We start from the raw sequence: 22,759 nt of genomic DNA, 5'->3' as shown, positions 1-22,759 counted from the left end.
CTACAATAATGTGGAGAGTTGTGTGATGACCTTCAAGTTGAAACTTTAATGTCAGCCACCTGATTTTTCATTATTTGAATTTGTGTGTAAATTGTATGAATAAGTCAAACATACAATCATCTCTTGGGTTTTACATATTTATTTTCCTTCATCTCTCATAATGTTTTTGAAATCAAGTGTGTTTTGTTTATTTTTTTTAAAACAGGAAATACCTGAGTGCAGAAAATGGCACATTTTCCATTAGTAGGTAGGATCCACAGATTATATATAAACACAGGTATGTTTGTATAAAGGAAAAATAAATCTCATAATAACAAAATACTGTATCATACACAGAGTATTACATGTAAACCTGTCGTTTTGAACAAAAACTCAAGGTGATTGTGGCACTTTTCCTGTATTTATGTCAAAGTACATCATTTATTCCTACTCATATAAATGTAAATGATATATAAACATTCATAAGGTTAGATAACAGGTCCCAAAGATAGCATATCAGCAACATGTTTTTATGCCTCATTTTGCACCTTTTATACTCATTTCATTCTCAAGACAATGTCATGTGAAAGGCACTACGGTGAGTCCTTCTCGCTTCATAGAATTTATGTTTTCCTATAAAAGTTGCATATTAATATATACATTCAGATATTCAGTTGCGCATGGAATACAGTTTTATAAAATGTATTTCAAATAACCACAATATATATATGTGTGTGTATATATATATATATATCATTGGATGATTTGGTAGTTTAAAAAAAAAAAAGATTCTCCTCCTTCTCTGGTCGCCCTGCTGTATTGCACTCGCTGGTAAAGTTGGACTGGCTTCACTTTGGAGGAGAAGGGCGTCTCTTCAGCAATGCAGAGACGACTGCTGCTGCAGCCATGGGCTTGTTTCAAAATGTCCCTTTGCTCTCTCCGTATGGACTCTCCATGTGCCGTGTCAGTGGACCAGTGCCACATGGGTGAAGTCTAGCTGCTCACTGCAAGCTCGCTTTCAAGACATCACTACGATCCAAGGGATCTTGCTGCAGGAAAAGAGGACACAGCAGAACATTTTTCTCAATATATTATGAAAAAAACTGAGACAAAAAGAGGTACAAAGTAAGACAGAAATGGACATACAGGTCTCCATCTCCTTCTCGCAGATGTAGCTTATGAGATCTTCACAGAGGAAATCGTTCCATAAACCTTCATGGATGAGACCTGCACAGTCTTCTCCAATTTCATGTCCGTGGCTCCAGTTGTCAGGCTGACCTGGTTTCCACTTCCTACAGTAAACAACAGGGGGCGATCATACCTCAGATTTAGGTGGGACAGAAGGAGAACAGCAAAGTTGAATCACCACCACTGACTATTCTTTAATCTGCAGTAGTTAGATAGAAGTGTAGCTCATTGAGATTAACCAGACTCCCAGTGCTACGTTCTCTTTTACATTAGTGCTGCTTTCATGTACATCACAGCTGTGTTTGTTTCCTTTATTTGCAATTTGGTAAGATTTGTCGTTGGTTAACCAGGTTTAAATTTCAAACTATTCCCTTTGGCTGCAGAAATATGCAGTCTGAAAGTACCAGAAAAGAACTTGAATGTTTATTTTGTACCATTTCATATAATTGAAAACTTAGCTTAGTTAACAGCTTAACGGTACTTGGTGATTCTGCTTGTTGTTATTATTGGAAAGAAAAAAATCAGCTTTGAAACAAAATATCAATCCCAAGTACAGAAAATCCTTTTCATGAAAGATGTTTTTGGTTTCATACTGACGTGAAAGCAGGTTCAGTCCCGTCCAGCCAGCGCCACACGTTCTCTTCCTCCCTGTCGGTCAGACCCATCCAGAAGTAACCTTTTCCAAACATCTGCTTCTTCAGCCATCTCTGAGGTCATATGAGGATAGAAAAATCAACGAGTCAGTGCCACGATACGCTTTACTTTCAGTAAACAGGTCAAATTAGGGCCTTATAAGTTGTAAAAATCATTTGATTATAATCAGTCACCTGTTCTTCCATATCATTGATGATCAACAAAGAAGCAGACTTGGATTCACAAATTTCTTTTGAGTCATCAAAACTGTGCAGCTCTTTGGAGAAAAAGTAGCACTTGTCTCTATAATTTACCCACTCGACAGGGCACCCTGCGAAAACAATGAGCAAATCAACAACTCAAAAAATATCACAAGATGGTAAGTTGTGTAATTAACTAAGTTGAGTTAATGTGAAAAGTCAAATACGAACCTAAAATTCTTAAAAGTTTAGTCGATACCAGTTAGCTAGACTTACCGCAACGCTGTACTGTATAAATTCTTATCTCATTTAACTCTCAGCACCAAAGTGAAAAAGCATTTTCAAAAAATTTTCAACAATTTTTTGATCTATTATTATATTAATTTATGGGATGATACAACAAACGTCACAACAAAGATCTTCTAGTAAAAGGGTTCTACTAACCAGGACATTTTTTGATCGACTAATATAAATTAATTTTAGTTGAATCAGAGCCAACCAGTTTTTCATCACTGAATTTAATCAGATTTTACTAAAATGAAAATGATTTTATTGTTTTATCTTCAAACTGAAATGAATGAGTAGAGTCTCACCAGGGGCCCATAGTGTAGGAACCACTGCCTCATCCTGCAGAGACACAGGGCCCAAAGGAATGACTGAACTCCGATACTGAATTCCAGGCTGTCCTGGTGGTCCAGGTGGTCCCGGAGGCCCCACTGGCCCCGGTAGTCCCCTTGGCCCCTGCTCCCCAGCTGGCCCCACAGAGCCTCTGATACCTGGCGGGCCCTGTGCCCCCTGAGGACCAGGCTGTCCGTCTCTTCCAGGCAAACCAGCAGTGCCTGGCTCCCCTTTAGCTCCGGGAGGTCCAGCCCTCCCTCCTGATCCTCGGGAGCCCTTGGATCCTGGAATGCCAGGTGTGCCTGGGAGACCCTTTAACCCTATCAGACCTGGTGATCCTGGAAGACCCTGTTCACCTCTGGATCCTCGAATGCCCGGGGCACCTTTTTCCCCTCTCTCTCCCTTTTGACCAGTCTGACCAGGTGGTCCCTGAGGTCCTTTGTCTCCTCGTGGCCCTCTGGGACCAGGAGGGCCTGAAACATAAAACACACTAGTTAAACAAACTAAGTAGTTTTTTAAGGATGGAGCAAAATTTTGGAAGAAACAGCGTATCGTTGTTTCTAAGAGCGAGAGCGACAGTGAGTTTGAAACTACAGCCAGCAGCCAGTTAGCCTGGCCTACTTTCCCTTTCCCCCAGTTTTTAGCTTGGTGCTAAGCTAGGCTAAGCTACCAGGCTGCTGGCTCTAACTTCATACTTGCTGCCATATCTATCCTCACAAGTCACTCTTTGCGATAAGCAAAGACTGATTGCATTTCCCAAAATGTCAAACACACAGTGACGCTGTAAGTGCCTCACCCTGTAAAATAGTGAAGTTGGTTATTAGTTGGGAATGCTTGCTGTCCACCAGTTTCATCTCCTCCATGACCATAGAGAGGTTGTTGACCTCCTTGTCCAGACGAGCTGCCAGCTCCTCCTGTTGGGACTTAAGACTGGTCGAGTCTGTCCTCACATCCGTCACACTGCTGTTCAGGTGTAACAAGAAGTCTGAGTGTCGGCCGACTGTCTCTGAACAAGTGCGCAACTCGTTCAGGTTAAGGTTGATGGCGCCCAAGAGCTGCGTGGTGAAGCTGATGTTTCCAGTCACACGGTCCATACTTTGCTCCGACTCATCAAGCCGTACCTCCAGCCGGTCGAACTTAGTGGACGTAAAGTTGCCAAAGTCCCTCTGCTGGTCCATTATCTCCCGCAAGGTCTGGTCATGAGCTTCAGCCAGGCTGCTGGTGTTCTGCAGTTGACTGGCCATGTAAGTAAGCTGCGATCCCACATCCTCAAGGCTGTCGTTGTTGGCCTTTGCTAGAGCTGAGGCATTACTAGCCAAGATTTGCAAGTTCTCCACTTTACCTCGAAGCCACTCAGTATCAGAGCGCGTCTGCCGGACCGTCTGTTCAAGGCTCTGAAAGTCAATACGCATTTTCTGGATGGCCTGGCTGGTGTCATCCACTGAGCGCTGCAGAGCAGCAATCAGACCTCTCTGCTGGGCCTGGGTGAGGTTGAGGCTGCTGATGCTGGTCAACGCCTGGTTTTGGAGCCTTATCTGCTGCTGAAGATCTCTCTGCAGTCTGGCTGTGTCATCCTGCAGACCCTCAATCATGCTGCCGTAAGACTGCAGGGTGCCGTTTACAGAGCGCAAGTTAGCTGCGTTGCCATCTAGCAGTCCCTGGATGGAGCCCTGGCTACTCTGAATGTCTGAGTCAATGCCCTGCAGCTGGCTTAGCTTAACCTGATCACTGTGGATGCGTTCCTCCACCACAGACAGTTGCCTTTGAAGAGATCTGATGTTATTCTTAAAAGTCTGGATCTCCGTCGTGGTGTTCTCCGACTTGGCCCCCGTTTGGTCATCTGAAAAAAGTGTACACAATGAATTACACAAATGTTTCACCTCCTCCCTGTAGCTCTTACTTCCGTTTGAACCCCAACTTACCCAGCTTCTTCAAATCTGTCTCAACAGCTATTATCTTCCCTCCATAGTTTGCGATACCTTCAGAGACACTGTCGACTCTCTGCACCACTGTAACCAAACAGGACAGGGAGGTTTAATAGCAGAGCAGAACTGCCTGCAACCAGACATCACATTTAAAAGGGATAAGAGAAGAAACCAATAAGATGTGTCTACATATCCTGTGGGTATGTAATAATGATTGGCATAATCTTTATGGTTAGGCTAATTCCAGCGTAAGAGGGATGCAGAGGAAGAGCAATTTGCAGTGCAGTTAAATTCAGCGTGAGAGACAAAAAAGGTAGACATTACAAAAAGAAAGGGGGAGGAAGGAAGAACTTTGATTCAACAAAGATGGAGAGGGGCAGTCAATGACAGAGGCCGAGGTTGGCGGTGCATGGGGAGACACTGCTGAGGGCCCTAGGGGACAGGAAGTGACTTAGGGGGTGTCTTCAGTAAACAGGCGGATCAAAGACAGCCCGGAGGAGACAGACGCTGTGGCAGGGAGGCTCTTCACGCCCCCACAGGCGACACCAGCGTTCATTTCCTCTGGAATGTGTCTGGGATTCCAGGGAATCAGCCCACTTCTACCACCAGCCTCACCAGGGGGACGTATCCTCTAACTGGGAACTGCAGGGGCTCCACTGGTGGGAAGCTGCATCCCCACGGTGCACTAAGAGCAGTTCAGTCACATGGAGTCCACCTCCAGAGAGACGGAGTGAGTTGGTTTAAAGTCCTCGTCAAAAGTTAGCTGCGAAGATCAATACCACTGAATGCTAAATATGAACCTACATGACATTAGTTATTCTACAGACTAAACAAACAAAATTAGATATCACACCAAAATGTGAAACTGTTCCTTTAATAAAGACTTCACTAACAAAAGACAATCATTCTTTCGTCTCAAGTCCACTGAAAGAGAAAATCCTTTCCTATTAAGGAAAAAATTGCCCCCTGAGTAACTGACAGTGAGATGTTTGGGAAACTTCAAATTGGAAAATGAATACTTGACCAATATGGTCAAAACTGTTTTTTTCTTCAGCCTTTCTGATGTCGCAGAAACTCACCTAAAGGCGCCCCATGGAACAAATAAACTGATCTAAAACCATATGTACCGATGAGAATATCCTCACATTACCACAGTAGTTTTAGTCATGAGAGAAAACGCTCGACTGGACAGGAAACGTTCCACACAGAAAATCAAATGAGCCATATGTCCCAACACAGGATGTGCAGTCACATGCTGCAAACCACAAAAAACACCTTGATATCAAATCCATACTGTTTCTTTTACTTACACTTACACTCACCGAAACTAACGCAAACAAAAATTGCATCACCATAAACCAGAAAATGTAATCATAGAACTAAATTCGAGTCATGTGAAGTGTGACTTTGGCAGAGATGGAGCTGGTTTGTACCCAGTATGAACTCTCTCCAGCTTTTGTGTGGGCGGTTCCTGGTTACTGTGCTGACTCCGTCCGGGATGTCTTGTAAAATCCAACATCCTTTTATGCATAAAGTCAGAAATAGTAAAAATACTTTACATGATTCAGGGTTAAACTTTTGTTGTGTGTTGAGAAGAGCAAAGGTGCTTTTCATTGCTCACAGAGGCTACTTTTTATTTTTATGAGAAAGGCAATCATTTTTGTTCATGGCATCAAACTTTCAGATGAAATTGTTGGAAATGCAAAGTTTCTCCTAAGATACGGCCGGCTCACTCTTCAGCTGCCCCCCACAGACATGAAAACTCATGGGACACTGTTAGGCCATTCACTCTCTTCGACTGAACTCTGCATCTTCAGGGTAACAGTTTGTACAGGAAATCAATTTGCCTTTCAAAATAAGAAACAAGGTTAAAGGGGATATGTGACAAATGAAGATGTAAAATGTTCAGGTCATGTCCTTCTCCAGTTATTTGCTTGCAGTCGTTGAAGAAATTAATGGAATTTAAATCCTTGAAAGCTAATTTTGTCTTTGGTCATGTCAATCAAGACAGCAGGCTGGAGGGAGAGGACGGAGGTCACTGAGACTTCTCAAGTTAACTTGCATCAAAACAAAAAAGCCACATAGAGGATGTTCCTCTGGGTCAGCGGTGGAGGACAGAGAGAAGCACACATGTTAAGTGCATAGAGTTCTCTGGATCTCACTACATTACCATCTGGAGCTGGGAGCGTGTTTCGCCCGAGTTTTGGTTCCCTTGACAGAGCAGCATTTCAGTGCCAGTAAAAACCCAGTTTCAGTGGGTTCTGCTGTTCTGGAGTTGCATGGAGTTCACTCACTTTTCATCTGGGATCAATTAGGCCTGCATGAAAACATGCAGCGTGGAACAAGAAGGATTTATCGAGCTCAGAGAGTGAGGGGTCATCATTGTTAATGTACTCAAGACACACAGATAACCCCTGAACATGTTCACTTCATGTCATTTTCGCAAACTGAAAAGAAAGGGGGGACAAAAAGCAGTCGCATATGGGACTGTTTAGTGCAATTATGGCAGGAACATTCAGAGTTCAATTCTCCGAAAGAGGACCTGGAAAAAATTTGAAAAAGCCAAGCAGAAAGTCCAACTCCACAAAGCCTGAAGACCTTCCCCGGCTGGTGTGAGCTTTAGGGGTGTTGATAAAATAAACTGAGACAAGTTTGTGTGGTGGAGACACAGGGGGTAAAGCACAGGGAGAGAGGACAGAGAGACAGATGAGGTCGAAACTTCACCAGATTGCAAAAGGAACAGATTTTCTCACTTAACTCCGGGGGCAGATGGTTTTAAACGTCTGCCTGAATCCCCGTAACAGAGGAGGTGAATGGAAATGCATTTGTGGTGCTCCCATTATAAACTTGAGACGAGAACATCTTTCCAAAATCTCTGAATCAGTTAATGTTAATATTTTTCATTGGACTTACTCTCTAAAGAGAAAGCATCCCTGTAAAAACTGTTGACAGTGAGGTCATGAGCCATGGGAAAAGAAACTGCAAATATATTCCACGCACTGTACTGCAGCTGAAATCTCAAAACCTGAACCTGAAGTGAAACCTAAAGCTGAAAGCCAAACTAGCGTGGCTAACATGTTAATGTCAATTAGTCTGCTTTAAAGAGGAGACACTGGTTGACAGATTTATTAATATTTTTACCTTTGCATAGGCTAACTATTTCCCCATAGTTCCAGTTTTTATGCTAAGCTAAGATAAGCTAAACATCAGGTGTCTATCCTCATATTTACTTCACACACGAGTTTCCAAAATGTGAAACTATTCCTTTGTATGAAAATGTCTGTTCTGGGCGTAATTGACCCTTTACCTGTATTTACCAGTGAGTCCTGAGAAGAAAGTGCAGACCTTTAGTAAAAATTGTGGTTTATATTTCCCATTCCTGATTTATGTACTTTCAGTAATGATAGTAAAGTGTTGATATGTTGCAAAGGGAGAGCAGCTTCGTTCAAACAAACACATGAGAGCTCCCTGTGTGCATAAACAGATATCAGAGAAAGGCTTTTTCTTCCTGGCAGAATGAGGAGGAACCAGCTAACGGACAATAGTTTGGACGCCAGTTGGGTCAGAGAGAACTCAAAGGAGAGAAACTTGATCTTACCTTTATATCCAAGTACAGCAACAGCAATGGTGAGGAGAGTACACAGCACGTACAGCAGAGCTATGGAGGTCTTCAGTGCCCATTCATTCTTACACTTAGTGCACTGGGTGCCCTCCTGGATGCCTGTGAAAAACAATGAGGATTAACTCTGTACGCTTTTCTGCAGCTGGTAGAATGTGTTGTTAGCTCGGCACATCCAGGACTCCCACATCTGGACAAACAGCTCTGTAGTCTACAAAAACAACCCCCCCCCCCCCCCCCCACACACACACACACACACACACAGACTTGTTTACACTTAGTGACATAGTGACATGATTATTTTCAAGAACTCAGTCCTCACTCAACAAGTCGTCTCTTTTTTATTTGTTGTCTTACTCGGATGCACAAATATTCCTTCCCGGTGAGTGTTGTCCAAGAGGAACTGAAAGTGATCATTTCTCCCGACGATAAAGCCGTATCTTTCTAAATCTGCTTTGACTCTTCCGGGGCCAGGACTGCAAGTCCTCTGGAAGAGGGGACACTTGTGGAATATTTCTTTCCAAAGATGTTTTTAATGACAGATAAGTGGCAAGATCCACATTTCTGTCGGTAACACAGCTGTGTTTTATTCTCAGTTCAGGAAGAGTGTGTCTGTACAAAGGTTTGGAAGTTTTGGTTCTCATGCACCTGGGCTCAAACTCACTTCACATGCTTCGGTATAAAAAGGAATAACTCCCGTTAACATGAGCACAGTTCACACATACAGACCAAAAAAACCATTTAAATTCACATGTCGACCTGTAAAGTCCAGGAACTATTTCACCACACATCCAGTTCATGATGAGGTAATTTTTAAAAAGATTAAAAATGCAGCACTGACTGGTTGGTCATGGTCTCCCTGGAAGTTTACAAGCCAAAGTTAACAACTCGACTTGTTCTTATGGGTGTGAAGGGATTGTTAATCATCACTTAGTGTTAGACCTCAGTTAAACACTGAGTCCAGCTGGAAGGGAGGTCTCCTCAGCACACGTCCAACCTGAGACAACAGGAGAGATTTACCGTAAAGAGCTGGGGCAAAAAAAATAAAAAATAAAAAGATTACAAAGGGTTTTAAGTGAACTGCTTCCATGGTTTTTACTCTTTGCCAACTGAAATGATACCACTGCCTCACAAGCCAAAAAGCAGGCCTACTTTTTTTTTCAGCTGTGTTCCCAAAAATGACAGCGTAGACCTTATTAAACTTAAAGTATGACATCTTCATAGAAGTCAGACTGACCCCTTGGCCTCGCTGTTACAGTGACAGCTTTGCTTTATTAGGCATTTTTTGGTATGCAGCCTGCGTAGCGGGATCCAAAGTGACGCCACTTTCCTGTTCTGACGATTTTGGAGAAACTGTCAGGCAGAAATGCCAAACTCACTCTGAGGTCATTTAGAAGCAGTACCATCATTAACTTCCACAGGGTGAAGGACAGAGGTTTGATGGTGAATGGTGAAAAAGAATATGTAATGCTTCCAACTCATTTAGGTTAAATAACAGTCCTGTTTTTTTCTGCCTAAAGCAGCACTGTAAAAAAAAAAAAAAAAAAAGATTAAAGATTCACTCATGGCATCCGAGAAGTCCATAAATATCATCGCACTGCATGAAGGCACGACAACTTTACATAAACCAAATCAGCTTTTCATGACGTTTGTTGATTTGATGCCAAAATGTTCACATTTTCAAAGGAAAACAGATCATTATGTGGGTGGAAAAGTTTGAATAGGAGTGGAGACAGAGAGAATGGAAAAGGCAAAAGGAATGAAATTCACTGTGAAATGCTATAATTTTTTTCTGCTTGGGTTAGTGACGTCAGTTGTTAGAGCCCAAAAAACCCGTCTAATGCTCATGTCCAAATCACGTAAAGAGCCTCGATGGGCTACTTAAAGAGTATTAACAAGTATTCATGCCTGAAAGACATTTGTCTTTAAAAGCATAGCTCCGGTTCTGGGTGTGGGGCGAGTTACTAAACACACAGCGGTTACCACAGCTGTGTTTGAGACGTCAGGACTGAGCAAAGTCTTCCCTTGCCACTGGTTTAACAGCAAGCAGAGAAGTGCACTCTGGGAATGCAGCCATGACAAATGATTGCATCGAATCATTCATAACTGCTGACATGTTTGAAGTGTCAGCTTGTGCTTGCTTCGATAATAAAGTGAGCATATCAGTTCATCAGTTCGCAGTAATCATGGAGATTTTGCCCAAATTTGCCGTCCCAATCCAAACACACTGACAGTGTTTACGAATCCGCCGCACTGAAATGATTCCAAAACACTTTGTCAGGGTATGAACGATTACACAGGCAAAGGGATTTTCCATTTCACCGCAAACCTGACTGAGGATCCTCACAGTCTCTGTGATAGCTGGATAAATTTGGAGTTGGCTGTCAAATATGGAGGACACCTGGCATAACAAAAAACACATGGCTGACAACACAACAACAAAAGGAGCAGATTTGAGTTTTGCCGCTCCCCTATGAGAGAATAGAGATCAGATGGAGCAGCTGTAAACCTTTCAACCCCCGAGTGTCGACACACCAGTAGGCTGTCTAACACTCCATCAGGGGTCGTGACCCGCTTGCTGTTCATTTCCCAGTGGGTCACTTCCTGGATGTGTAGGACATATAAAGAAAGGAGTCGAATGCTGAACTGAACTGCTGAGTGAAGTGCCAGGATAAAGTTAGTTTTTCATTTGTGCAATTCACTTATGTTTCCTCTTTTAAATTGCGCTTAAAAAAAAATATACAAATGCATTATCGACATGCGTGAAGATATCCGGGCTTTCCTCCCTTCCAGAAGCTGCTTTTCTAACTTTGACAGGTTATATTTTCTCTGTTGTCTCTGAGTTCATATCAACAGTTAAATTACGGAGGGTATTAATGTGTCTTTGAAGTCATAGCCTGATTAATTCTCAAGCTGAGGCCAATACCGAAGTTTAAAACGAGATACAGATGAAAAGATACAACACTAATATGCCTGCGATAAGCTAACATCACACCATCACTTTGCCCAGATGATGAAATCAGAGACAAACAAACGTGAAAAACGTTTGGGTTGTAACATTTCAATCCAGGTTATAACTATCATTTCAACAATGTCTTAATGATTACTTTCCACTGTGTAATATAGGAATTACCCTGAAATGTTGTCATTGAAATCCTGTTAAAACGATGGTTGTGTACTGTATAGATATCTCCAAAGCTCAGTTTTAACCCAAATTTAGCCCAGCTTCTCCGTAGACGCCTTGTTGTCTTTTAACCTGCAAATTACAAAAACCACACTGGGATGCTGGGACGTGTAAACTATATCCATAGTCCTCTTGCTCATACTGCTTATGCTGGCAGGAACAAGTTGACTAGAGGCTTTAGGCTATCTTTGGCACAGTTTGGGTTTCAGAAACAAACAAACAACTGGACCACAAATAAATACCATAAAACTGAATCTAAGACAGTTTGTCTTAAAAATAATGCAGAAGATATTTTGATTTAATACAATTGGAAAACCTAACATCATCATTGAACAACAGAGACACCTGGGCAGTGGCAAGGCTCCGTGATCTACAGCCAACGGCTGTTGACATGACAAACGGCCAGATGGATATGAGACATTCAAGACAAACGCCTTTCACACATTCTCAGATATCTGTCAGACTAATGGAGCCCAGATGCATGAATCCTAACACATGGATAAAAAATCTTGTGGTATATAGCACAAGAAGTTTGGCTACATGTGGAGCAATAACTTCAGGCCTGATGTCTCAGTGAATAAGAGCTTCTATGGGGACAAAGTTCTTGATGAATATTGAATTAAGGAAGTTGAGAACTTTAAGCAGACTGCAGAAAAACACACGTTAAGACCGGCCTCCTTGTTCACAGTTCAAGATCAGAGAGACTCAGGTTGCTTTGGTTTGGCTGCTCATCATTAAATCAGACACTGATTCGTCATCTTTCCCCTTTGCCTGCACAGTCAGACAAAGTTGGGCCTTACTGACCACAACCACAAAAACAACCATGGTCCAGGATGCTCTGACCACAAGCTGACAACAACACTTTTACTGCTCATGCCAAGACACAACGATGCTGCAAACACAAAAGAACACCCCAGTGGGTTTTTAAATGTGAATGGATCCCCTTTGTCATTGTGTATTTTGGCTCAACAAAGGCACCCATTGTTCCTGCGAAAACTATGTTGAAATTATACCCTGACAGTGTCCATCTTGCTGATAATAAAGTGTCTCCAAGCTTGTGTATTTCATCAGCCTCATTACGCGAAACAAAGGATTATCCAAACATCATCTTTTTCATCTCGACATGGCCATTAATCTGCCCCCGAAATGCCAAAATAACATCCAGGAGGCCACAGTTAAGCATAGCAGATACATGGGGCTCGCTCATTAAAACATAACGTTTATTTACTGTAAATAGCAGAAGGGACGCTATAGTAACGGATGACAACACAAAGCTGTGAGCTGAGGTCACCCAAACTGTGATTTGGATCTTTGCCTTGCCCAACACACACTCAACTCATTTCCAGTAACCAGAACCCATTCCTACTCCAAAAGTCCAATCAGTGAATTATACCTGGCAGGGTTAAAGACAATCCATGGATCAAGCCTTCAAAGGCTGAACCACAGTAAAATAAGAGCAACGATATCATAAAGGGAATATTCACTGTTACAACGTCAAGCTCTCTACTCATAATTGTGCCTTTAGCTGAAACATGTAATACACAACAGTCATGGTAAAAAAGGGAGGAATAACTTTTCAGGCTTGTTTGTGACTGGTGGGAAAAAAAATTAAGACAGACAGGAAGGGGCTAAAAGAAATGAGCAAATAAAAGAAGGCAGAACAACAGAAAGTTTGAAGAACAGAAGGAAAAGTAAAATATGTAACAGAGAGAGTAGAAAGAATTTAAAAACGAGGAAAGGAAAAGTAGAAAAAGTAAACAAATGCAAGGAGAGAGGACACAGAAAAAGGAAAAACTGAGTGAAGCCCGGTGAGTTTGGGAATTACGTGCTACACTAATGTTTAGTTCATCCTGAAAGCAAAATCTAAAGCCGTAAAACCAGCTATCAGATTTAAAAAAAGAACTTCGGGCCAACACACTGTAAATACAACATCAACATATTATCGCAATGCAAATTTGACATTAATAGTTGCCTATTGGCACACTGTGACAGACATTATGCAACATCAGCATTTGTTTTGAGTTGTGCTCCAGGACATCTGATGACTATATATCTTAATGTTTGGTCTGTTTCAGCTGCTTCATTCCTTAGCATTGCCCATGAGGAACTATCTGACACTGATAAATGCTGCACTGTGATGCACATTGTCAATATGAAAAGACTGACTCGTCGGCTGTGAAGCAGTCTTCTTGGCTTTGGTGTCTATCCAAAACAGCCCTGAGCCAAAATCATGCATGTTGGTTTCAGCACGAGCGTCATCACTTTTCTGCTGACAAAAACTGTAATGCTCTCAAAATTATTGAAAATCTTCTGAAAACACAAAAACCCCGACATGCAGCGGCTTTAAGTGCTTAAGTCTTTAAAATAAATAATGAAGTAAACATGGCTCTGACTCTGACCCTCATAAACCACCCTATCTCTGCTGATTGGGAAAAGCTTTTTGCCCAAACTGTAGTGTTTCACAAAGTGGTCATGTACTGTGCCATCTGTCCTCCATTAGTCAAACAGAAAAAAGAGATTTTACAGGATCTCTGATACACTGTGATCGAAGCCAAGATGTTTTACAGTCAGGAGGGAGATGATGGTGCAGTGAATGACTCATACGCAGCTCAGCTTTCTCAATGGCATGGTGAGGTGGCCTGTACTGTTTCATGTGCTGCAGCAGTGTGTGTGTGTGTGTGTGTGTGCATTGGCCCATGGCGTTCGATGTTTATGCACATAAATCAGCGAGTTTCGATAAATTCTAGCTGCAGCTTTAATTTGAAAGAAAATAACCCCTGTTAAATATTAGAAGTCTGTGACGTTTGATGTATTCCAGCAGTCGCTTTAATCTACTGACGTTCCCTCTGCCTGCCTCACAGACATCTAGTTCAGAGGGTGATTCCCCACGAGAGAAAATTCCTGGAGCACCCTCAGGTGTGAACTTACTGCGTTAAACTTTGTAACTCGGTGAAGAAAGTTCTTGCACAGAGAAAATGTGAGCCTGGATCACCAACAGCTCTTGTAACAGCACATTTGGGTCCACTTTCCTCCTGCAGAGAGAGGCGCTGTGCTCCAAGCGCCGTGCACATCAAATGTACAAAGCTGTTGCATAGCAGAGGTCCTGGCTTGGACAATATCCTGTTTTACAGCATGCCCACTGCACTCACGCCCAGGCCATACCTGCCAATGATGTGATCAGAGGAAGTGCAGAATTAGGGCCAAAGGGTTGTGAAGTCATGGGATGGCTCTGGGGCCCTGTAGGAAACTGACACCATCCCGGCTCCGTGTGTGGCCTGATTTAGGCTCCATCTCTTTTATTACATGTGATGGAAACCATACGCTTCATCACACGAGACAGGCAGCCAGTGATGACCAAGGTTACGTGGGAATAAAGGTCGAGTGTGAGAAGTAGTGAAGACAGGAGACACAGTCAACCGTCATCCACAAAAGGAAAACAACAAAAGCTTCGAAAACACAAGACAGCTGGGACAGCAAAATAGTTTAAAAGCTTGTAGAGGTGGAGAAGAAGCAGCGAAGGATGAACCGAAAACTCAGCGCCTGTCAGAATTAGCTACACTGAGCCAAGACCCTGGTGCAACAACTGGAAGAGAAAAGACTGGAAACTCTCTGTCAGGATCTCTGCCTGCACTGTCGCTGGCACATCCAACATGGGGCATTGTCCAATTGTAAAGCAACCACGATTACAACATCCAACAGCTCTCCGAGGCTCCAGCTGTCTGTCATGTCACTGTAGGGAGCCCAAAACTTTAGATCTCATAGATCTGTCAGATCCATTTCGATCTAAAGACAGGTTTATGGGGTTATGTTAAAAACAAGACAGAGACAACAAGTGGGAAATTGGCTTATTTGTTAACATATATAAAAACTTTCCCCACAGATCCCCAAAAGATGTAAGAAAGCTTCAATAAAAGGACGAAACAGAAATTGATGCACACCAGTGAATTAGAAAAGTCTAATTAGAAAGTGAAATGTGTTAAAAAGGTGCAGGACAGGAGTTTAAAACTCATTGCTTTTGACCACTTGAAAGAAATCCTCAACATCTGGCTTCATCTCATGTCGTTGTATGGTGAATGTTTTAGCACATAGTTGCTTATTTGTGCACATTCAGTATCCAGGTGTTGTTTCTCACTAAATCCAGAGTGGGAATTTGTTTTTCAAGAGATCGAAGAATCTACAGGGACCCTGAGAGCTGTCCAGCACTCGTCCGACCACAAAGATGTCTCACCAACTGATAGTAAAGGTAGAGAAATAAACATTTCCAAAATGCTTTCAGATGAGCTGTGGTCAGACAGCATCCATGGCATCTCCACCCCCTCCCATGAGCCCGGAGGCCCCGCTCGGCTCTGCTCAGACTCTGTGCTCGCTGCAGTTACACAAACAGGTCGTCTTTCCAGAAAACTCCATCAACAATGGAGCGGAGAGCAGGAATGGACTTACTCAGCTCAGGGATTTGGGGCCCGTGGAGTGACTTGGGGTTTTAGTTACAAAGCAAAACATCAGAGCTTAAGCACCCCCAAACGTTGCAGCTCATAAGTAGGCGTGTGTGTTTCTTTCTGTGTATTTGAGTGTGTGTGCGGCCCACTGGTTAATGACCATCACATTAGCATTCAGAATTTGATAGCCTGCCTACACTGCGCCGCACCATCAGGAAAAAGAAGTAACTTCAAAGTGAGGACGCAGGAAAGCAGGACAAGAAAAGCAAAAGAAACACTTTACCCGAAGAAAAACAAAATTCTAGGGCGGTCTTCATCACTCAGCTGCCATTCAACTATAAAAGATGATCATATGGGGCAGCATTTCACAAGATGTCCATTCAGCTTTGGAACTGGCAGCTTATCAAACATTAAAATAAACTCAAGAACAACTTGTAGGGACTTCTGGCTGCAAAGATCTGGTGCTGAGTTTCTGTCTCGGAAACCGCATCTGATCAATGTCCATCCTCTCCCAGGTCAGATCTCCCGCTGGTAACTTCAGGTGCCAGTCAAAATGAAAAAAACCACTACAAAGACCCTCAGTGCCGCCTGAGCGCTGGCAAGCACTTCAAGGAAAAACAAACGTGAATGTAACCAGTTGAAGAAAGGCAGGAATAAAATAAATATCGTGACGTTTCCCTCTGATGAGCAGCTGGGATAATAAACCACAAAATGGTATTTAAGGCGTGATCCTCTGACTCCAACTGGCTCTTTCTGTTGGTGATTTGTGGAAATTCTTATGGGAAATAAGATCATGTTGCACCGCACATGTATTCTCAAATCTGTGTCTGTCTGCCTATTTTAACAAGTCATTTTCTTTGTCATCTTTGCTGCACCTTCAGGACACACACAATGCTTTTTGCTGAGAAACCCTGAATGCAGAGAGAATCAGGCCACCTTAAAGTCCAGCTCCTTTCTTCACATCTCTGATGGAGAACTCTCTATAGATGCGTTTCCCGTAATGGCCACTGGATGCTGCTGAGAGACTGAAGGGACTTTGATTGATTGGCAGGCGTCCCCTCCTATCACGCTCATCGGCCAGGCCATGGTTGGGCCGCCCACTGCAGCCAAACCTAACACTCATCTTTTGACTATCCTCGATTTTATGTTATAGGAAGTCAAAACTGTGTGACCACTTCTCTGTGATGCGTCTTAGAACTGAAAATCAATAGTGTCTAAGCAGCCACAGTGAGAGACCGATGCACAGCAGTCGGCATGAAAAAATACATAAAACATATCCATATGTCTGTGGTGACTGAACCTCACAGGAACCACCAGGATCCAGTTAAATCAGCACACTCATACATTCATTCATGAACTCATGACAAACCTCAGACAAATAGGAAAGTGTGATGTTTTCAGTTTGATATCTTCAGCCTGTTTTCGCAAGATTCTCTGTAAGTCTTTTTGTCATCGCAGCGCTGCACTGTTGCACTTCGTGTCCAACTAGAACAGTGTCTGAAATGTAAATCTGCAGAGCTGCAGTTCCTGTTCTGCTGTGGCGTTGCCAGACAAAACCACGAGGCAGTGAAGGAGTCCTGCACGTTACTGGGATATTTAACTGGAAGCTGGCGGGGGAAAATCTCCATGGGACAGTTCTTTTAAAGACTGTGCCCACATCAGCTAAACACATCCCCATGTTTGGCCACAGCCACCACTACCTCTGCCATATGGGCGGAGGGCTGGTCTTCACCAGCGCACATCTCGTCTTTAAAACCAATGATGGAGCACATTTCCCCTCTAACAGATACTTTGTGGACTGACAACCTCCATCTGAGTCGATGGTTTCTGCACCAGCACCACTGGTGTCACTTGTGGGTAACGTTGGTATAACATTATGGTCATCGTGGAGAGAGCCGCCCTGTGATTTCAGGGTTGCTTGTAATAAGAGGCTCCATCAGTTAACAGCGGCTTTGAGAGGACAAGGAGGACTGTAAAATGTGAATAGGATTGTGGTCTGTGTGTTGACAGGTGGCTGACAACCATAAAGATGGATAAAATGAAATCAGCTTGAATAGGTGGGATAGTCAAGCAGAAGGAATTTGTGGTTGTATAATTTTGTTATTAAGCAATTTCACAGGTAATTTTCATTTCATAATCGATGTGAGGCCATGCAGAGTTTGACTGTATTAAAGTAAAATATGTAAGTAGGGCAGGAAATTTTGAACGAAATAGGCTCTGCTTGGAAAGTGGAAAACTTCAGGATGGAAACAAAAAATCACAACCACTTGTGCGACTTGCTCTGGAGGACAATATTTTAGACTGTGTGCAAACCACATGCAGGAATGCTCAGCTACAAAAAGTATACACTTTTTCCTACAGATGCTGAGAAATCTCCAAAATCAGCAAACTGAAATCCAAACGGGTTGCAGGTTAAAAGACTGATAGGATGCTCTCTGCGGTGGGTAACAATGGAAATGCTTTCTGCTGCACGCAGCAGCGCGGGTGTCGGGAGTTCCTCCTGGGTGGCCCTGCACATCTGCGTTGGATGTGAATGTGTGGCTCGTCAGTCTGAATGACAAGCCACCCCGCTGAAGAACGGGGGGGATGGTTTTCTGCCAAATCCTGTTCAGACAGACACACTCGAGACGTGAGGGTGGCACACTACTCTACCTCACTGCTGGCAATGAAGCACTGGAGGAGCGGTCTTCCATCTGGCCAGGGAGCCACATGGAGGCAATACCAGTTACTGCAAGTAGTAATCAACACCAGGCGACGGTTTTAAATTAGACTTCACAACTGTTGGTTTTGATTAATTTAAAGGACGCTGCGGAGAGAAAAACTCCCTGAAGGGGGGAAGAACTGAATCGTTGCTGGGTGTCATCAAGTGATAATCCAAACGTCTCTTGATCAAAAAAAGTATTTGTAATCAAACTACCGTGCTTTCAGGATCGTCTTTACAGCTGCGGCAGTCTGTGCCACGAAATATTTGTGCTTCCATGACTTACTTTAGGGAACAGTAGCATTTCCCATCTTGTGTGAAAAATGTGTGGAAAGTTTATTCCCATTCAAACAAGACAAGTAAATGATATTTATTTGTTTGACTGTTGAAATCATGGCTCAGGTTAACCACTATACAAAGACGACTAATGCCTACGGCACATTACGCATCTAAACCATGTGTATGATGATTCAGTCCCATATCTGCACACCTTTACTGCAGATGGGAATTTAAAGGCCTTGCACACAGGGAGCCACCTGACAGGCCATTGTGAGTGAAAAATATCACCACCAAGTCTACAAGTTCAGAGAAGTCCCAGTTGAATCAGGTATAAGATGTTTTCAAGAGAAAATAACGCATCATATTCTTTTAGAAACGTTTTAGCAATTATATGCAAATTATTGTGCTCCAGGGAGCTCTGGAGGGTGCCAAAAAATGAATTTAGTGAATTTCCTCTGTCTGCAGGCTAAGCCCAACATGGAAAACGCGATCGCCATTACACATCTGACAGAGTTTTGAAGGCGAACATTATTCCTCTCTACTTCAACTCCCTTTCGCAAACCAGGAAGCTGTAGGTTGATCTTGGCAATCCTCACAGTGCCCCTCACCCTCACTTTCATTAACATTTTGCGCTGTGAGAAAAACACATTTAGTTGGTTTTATGGCTGACACTAAAATAGTTGGAATTAAAATCCCCAAATTCATTGTAAAAGTGTGCCTGTGTGTTTGGCTGCTGGAGGTGTCGGAGAAACTTTACTGTTTGTGGACACAGGAGACTCACACATAAACGTCTCAGTTTGTACAGAAGTGAGATGTGTGTTATTCTAAGGCTGGATACACACACAGACACACACACACTCGAGTGCATATAAATGTGAGGTCTAATGCAGAAGCACGTTTCTTGCAGAACAAAGAACTGCAGCTCGCCAAGGTCAAGCAAAAGCCCTTCCACAGGAGACGTTCAGGAACACAGGTGTCTTGGACAACGGTCCCTCTGCTCCGCTGTTATTATTTAATTATTAAATCAATGACTCAGACCCCCTGTTTGAAAACCCCTCAAAGGCTCTTAAATAGAGGTGATGGTGAACTCCAAAAACGCTCTCCTGACATCTGCATGTGGGTCATATCAAGGACACTGAGGTTATTACAGTGTGTGAGAGCTGGAGGAGCGGGTGAGGCTCGATGGGGGTTTGCTGCTTTTCCTCACTCTTAAGGGGGAACTAGAAAAGTCATTGACACTCAGATGATCACAGCCCAGATTGAAAATAGCAGCTAACTACCAGCACATGTGCTCTGGCAGCAACATCGCCGATCGACGCCTGGTCTTTGCATTCAGCGCCCGGAGTCACATTACTGCTGCTTCATTCAGTCCAGTGAAGGTGCAACAGAGGAGGGGCTGGAGAGCTCAGACAAAGGTTTGGAACTGACCGTGATATTGAAACCATTTCGTGTGTTTGAGTTCCTCTGCCAGCTGTCTCGTGGTGAAACATGTATTTAGATCATTCACTTAAAACATCACGCGACTGATTGTACACGTCGAAGTTGATCAACCACCTCTGAAGTGAGACGTGTTGAAACATTTTTTATGGCCCGGGAGCTGTGACATAAATCACATATTCAATTCTACAGCCATATTCATGTTATTGTCATCAACACGAAGACAGTCCAGTGACAAGCTGCAGAGCTGTGAGAATAGTGATGATATATATTTATACGTCACTTCGTGATCATGCCTTAATTTGATGGACATGGTCAAACTTGGGGAATAAAACAAAAACAAATATCTCAGCTTAACACCATCGATCAATGTGATTTAGCCAAAGTTTAGCAGACATGAAGTGCATTATTCATCCAGGAGGACCATCTTTATTTTTCTTTGATTCACCTCTCTGTCACCTGCTGCCCGACTTCAGGAAGCATGTTTTCAATAACCAGCCAGCCACCACCTCAACCAGCTAACCGTGTTTTTTGCCGTCAAACGTCGAAATCTGTGACTCAGAGTAAAGAATCTCCTGACTGAAATTATGTTTACATCCAATACACCATCCCGTACATCTGTCTTGAGTTTTCCTGTGAGCCCTTGCAAGTTATAACACAGGAATGTTTCCTATCTCTTCCATCACTGCCATATAACACGCAGCCAAGATGAAAGTAGTATATTACATTCAGGAACAAGAACGATAAAAGTGAATTTGGACATGACTCGGCCTTGCAAGTCACCCAAATTTAAGACACTGCAGTATTTAGACATTAGTGAAAGAAGAGTTAACTTTATTTTAACTATTACTACGCTGCTTATAAGTAGCAATGGCATGTTTCATCGTTGCCCACAAGTTAAATGAGTCAAAATTAAGAGGGTTTTTTTTTTTTCCACTGAAAACAATACAATTGGGACATACAGCTGAACGACGCTGAAGATAAATTGCTCCTTACAGCTAAGAGAAGCTTCAGAATCAGATGATCAAGCTGTTACTCTGAATGACACCTTTCATAATAGACACGATCATATCAGAAGCTGTAAAAAAAGAAAAAGTATTTGACTTCAGTATGATCATACAAGCATCTCAGAATTTTATTAATTATAAGAAAATAAGTATATTTAGTTTAAAGTAGATGTCAGTGATGATGTACAGTGGAAAGCTTGAGGGAAAAATAAATGATGTGTTCATAAAATTCCTCTTTGAACGGTTGCCATTCCCCTTTTGACTACCCCAGACAGTTTGGTTGGATTCCAGGTTGAAGGGACTGAATTATGGCTGAGATAAGACACCGTCTGCAAGCGAGAGGGATGGAAGTCTGTGACAAACTGCAACCCCTCAGCAAATTATTTTCTAATTGTGTTTCTGAGAGCATGTGCTCTTATCTCATAAAGGTGTGGGGTTCGTGCTTAAGATAAACACTTCCAGATGGAGCTTGTAATGTTACAACAGCCCCCTTTCCTTTATCTACGACCATCACAGAAACACTCACATGGACCCTTATCTCCGCACAAAGAACCTCTGAAGCCATCCATCCTTTTCCTGCTCTTCCCTTACAACTGGCTGCTAATCCTCCACCTTCTCCCACTTCCCTTTCACTCCCCTCCAGGAATTAAATAGTCTCTTCCCTCCTTGGATGGTGTTATCTCCCTTCCTGTCTGACCATTGGGGTGTGATATCTCCAAAAAACAGAGGAGGAAATCCTTCATCCCTGTTCTGCACATCATCTGAGGCCTCAGTTCGAGCTGCTCCCTTCAAAATTTCTGGGTGAACTTTCCTCTCTCGGCTCAGAGAAAATATGACTTGATCCTGACGTGAAACTGAGACAGGCTGTCGGTTTCTGGAAGCCACCGACTTTATTTTTTTTAATCACATCATACTTCATTGTTTCTGGCTGTCTCTTTGGGAAATATAATTTGCAGCATTGGCTGCCATTTTTCTTGCGCTCTCTCACACAGGCATTCTTCTCCGCTTTCATTTCTCCCTTGCTTGCTAATGTGCTTTGAAGACTTTTTGGGTGTCCCCCTGGGTCGTTTAACACATTTTAAAAAGCTTCTGGCCACGAACATGAAAACGAAAACAGAATCTCCTGCATAACACCAGATGGCAGAGAGAAACCTACAGTCAAAATACCAATATAAATATATGTATTTAAAAAAAAAAAAATGTTTTTATGGCTCAAGAAGTGCTGAAAGTGCAGCAGACATTGAGGCTCTCTGGGTCAAACAGAGCCAAACAGAGAGTTCGCACACAAACGTCTGTTCATACCGAGCAGTGAACACACCAGCAGTAGATCACAGATAATCAAGAAGAGGTGTGAAAGAAGCTTGATATATTTCAATATGGCAACGAGTTTCCATTAAAATATAGTTATGGTATGCCTCCGGTCTATATTTGCTCCTACTGTGTGGGGAAACCCCTGTTTTTCACATCAATGTCTCTCCAGCAGGACTTTTAAACTGATTTCAATGATGGGAGAAAGAAATGAGGCTGCGCAGGTATCTACACTATAAACACAA

General features: G+C 42.8%; 1 protein-coding gene across 1 annotated transcript in view; it reads right to left on the bottom strand.

The window, feature by feature from the left end:
• Window positions 1–134: 134 nt before the first annotated feature.
• Window positions 135–22,759, bottom strand: part of LOC115060970 (collectin-12) — a 30,596-nt gene continuing 7,971 nt past the window's right edge. The window contains exons 3-10 of the mRNA XM_029529157.1: window positions 8,142–8,264; window positions 4,541–4,627; window positions 3,415–4,458; window positions 2,594–3,091; window positions 1,995–2,131; window positions 1,765–1,874; window positions 1,126–1,271; window positions 135–1,028 (exon numbers count right to left, since the gene is read on the bottom strand). Coding sequence (XP_029385017.1) covers window positions 1,009–1,028; window positions 1,126–1,271; window positions 1,765–1,874; window positions 1,995–2,131; window positions 2,594–3,091; window positions 3,415–4,458; window positions 4,541–4,627; window positions 8,142–8,264 — 2,165 coding nt within the window. The 3' untranslated portion in view covers window positions 135–1,008. The remainder of the gene's footprint in view (window positions 1,029–1,125; window positions 1,272–1,764; window positions 1,875–1,994; window positions 2,132–2,593; window positions 3,092–3,414; window positions 4,459–4,540; window positions 4,628–8,141; window positions 8,265–22,759) is intronic.

The sequence above is a fragment of the Echeneis naucrates genome, chromosome 20 (assembly GCF_900963305.1).
Source record: "Echeneis naucrates chromosome 20, fEcheNa1.1, whole genome shotgun sequence".
In the NCBI taxonomy this organism is placed as follows: Eukaryota; Metazoa; Chordata; class Actinopteri; order Carangiformes; family Echeneidae; genus Echeneis; species Echeneis naucrates.
This window is presented reverse-complemented; position numbering and strand designations above follow the sequence as displayed.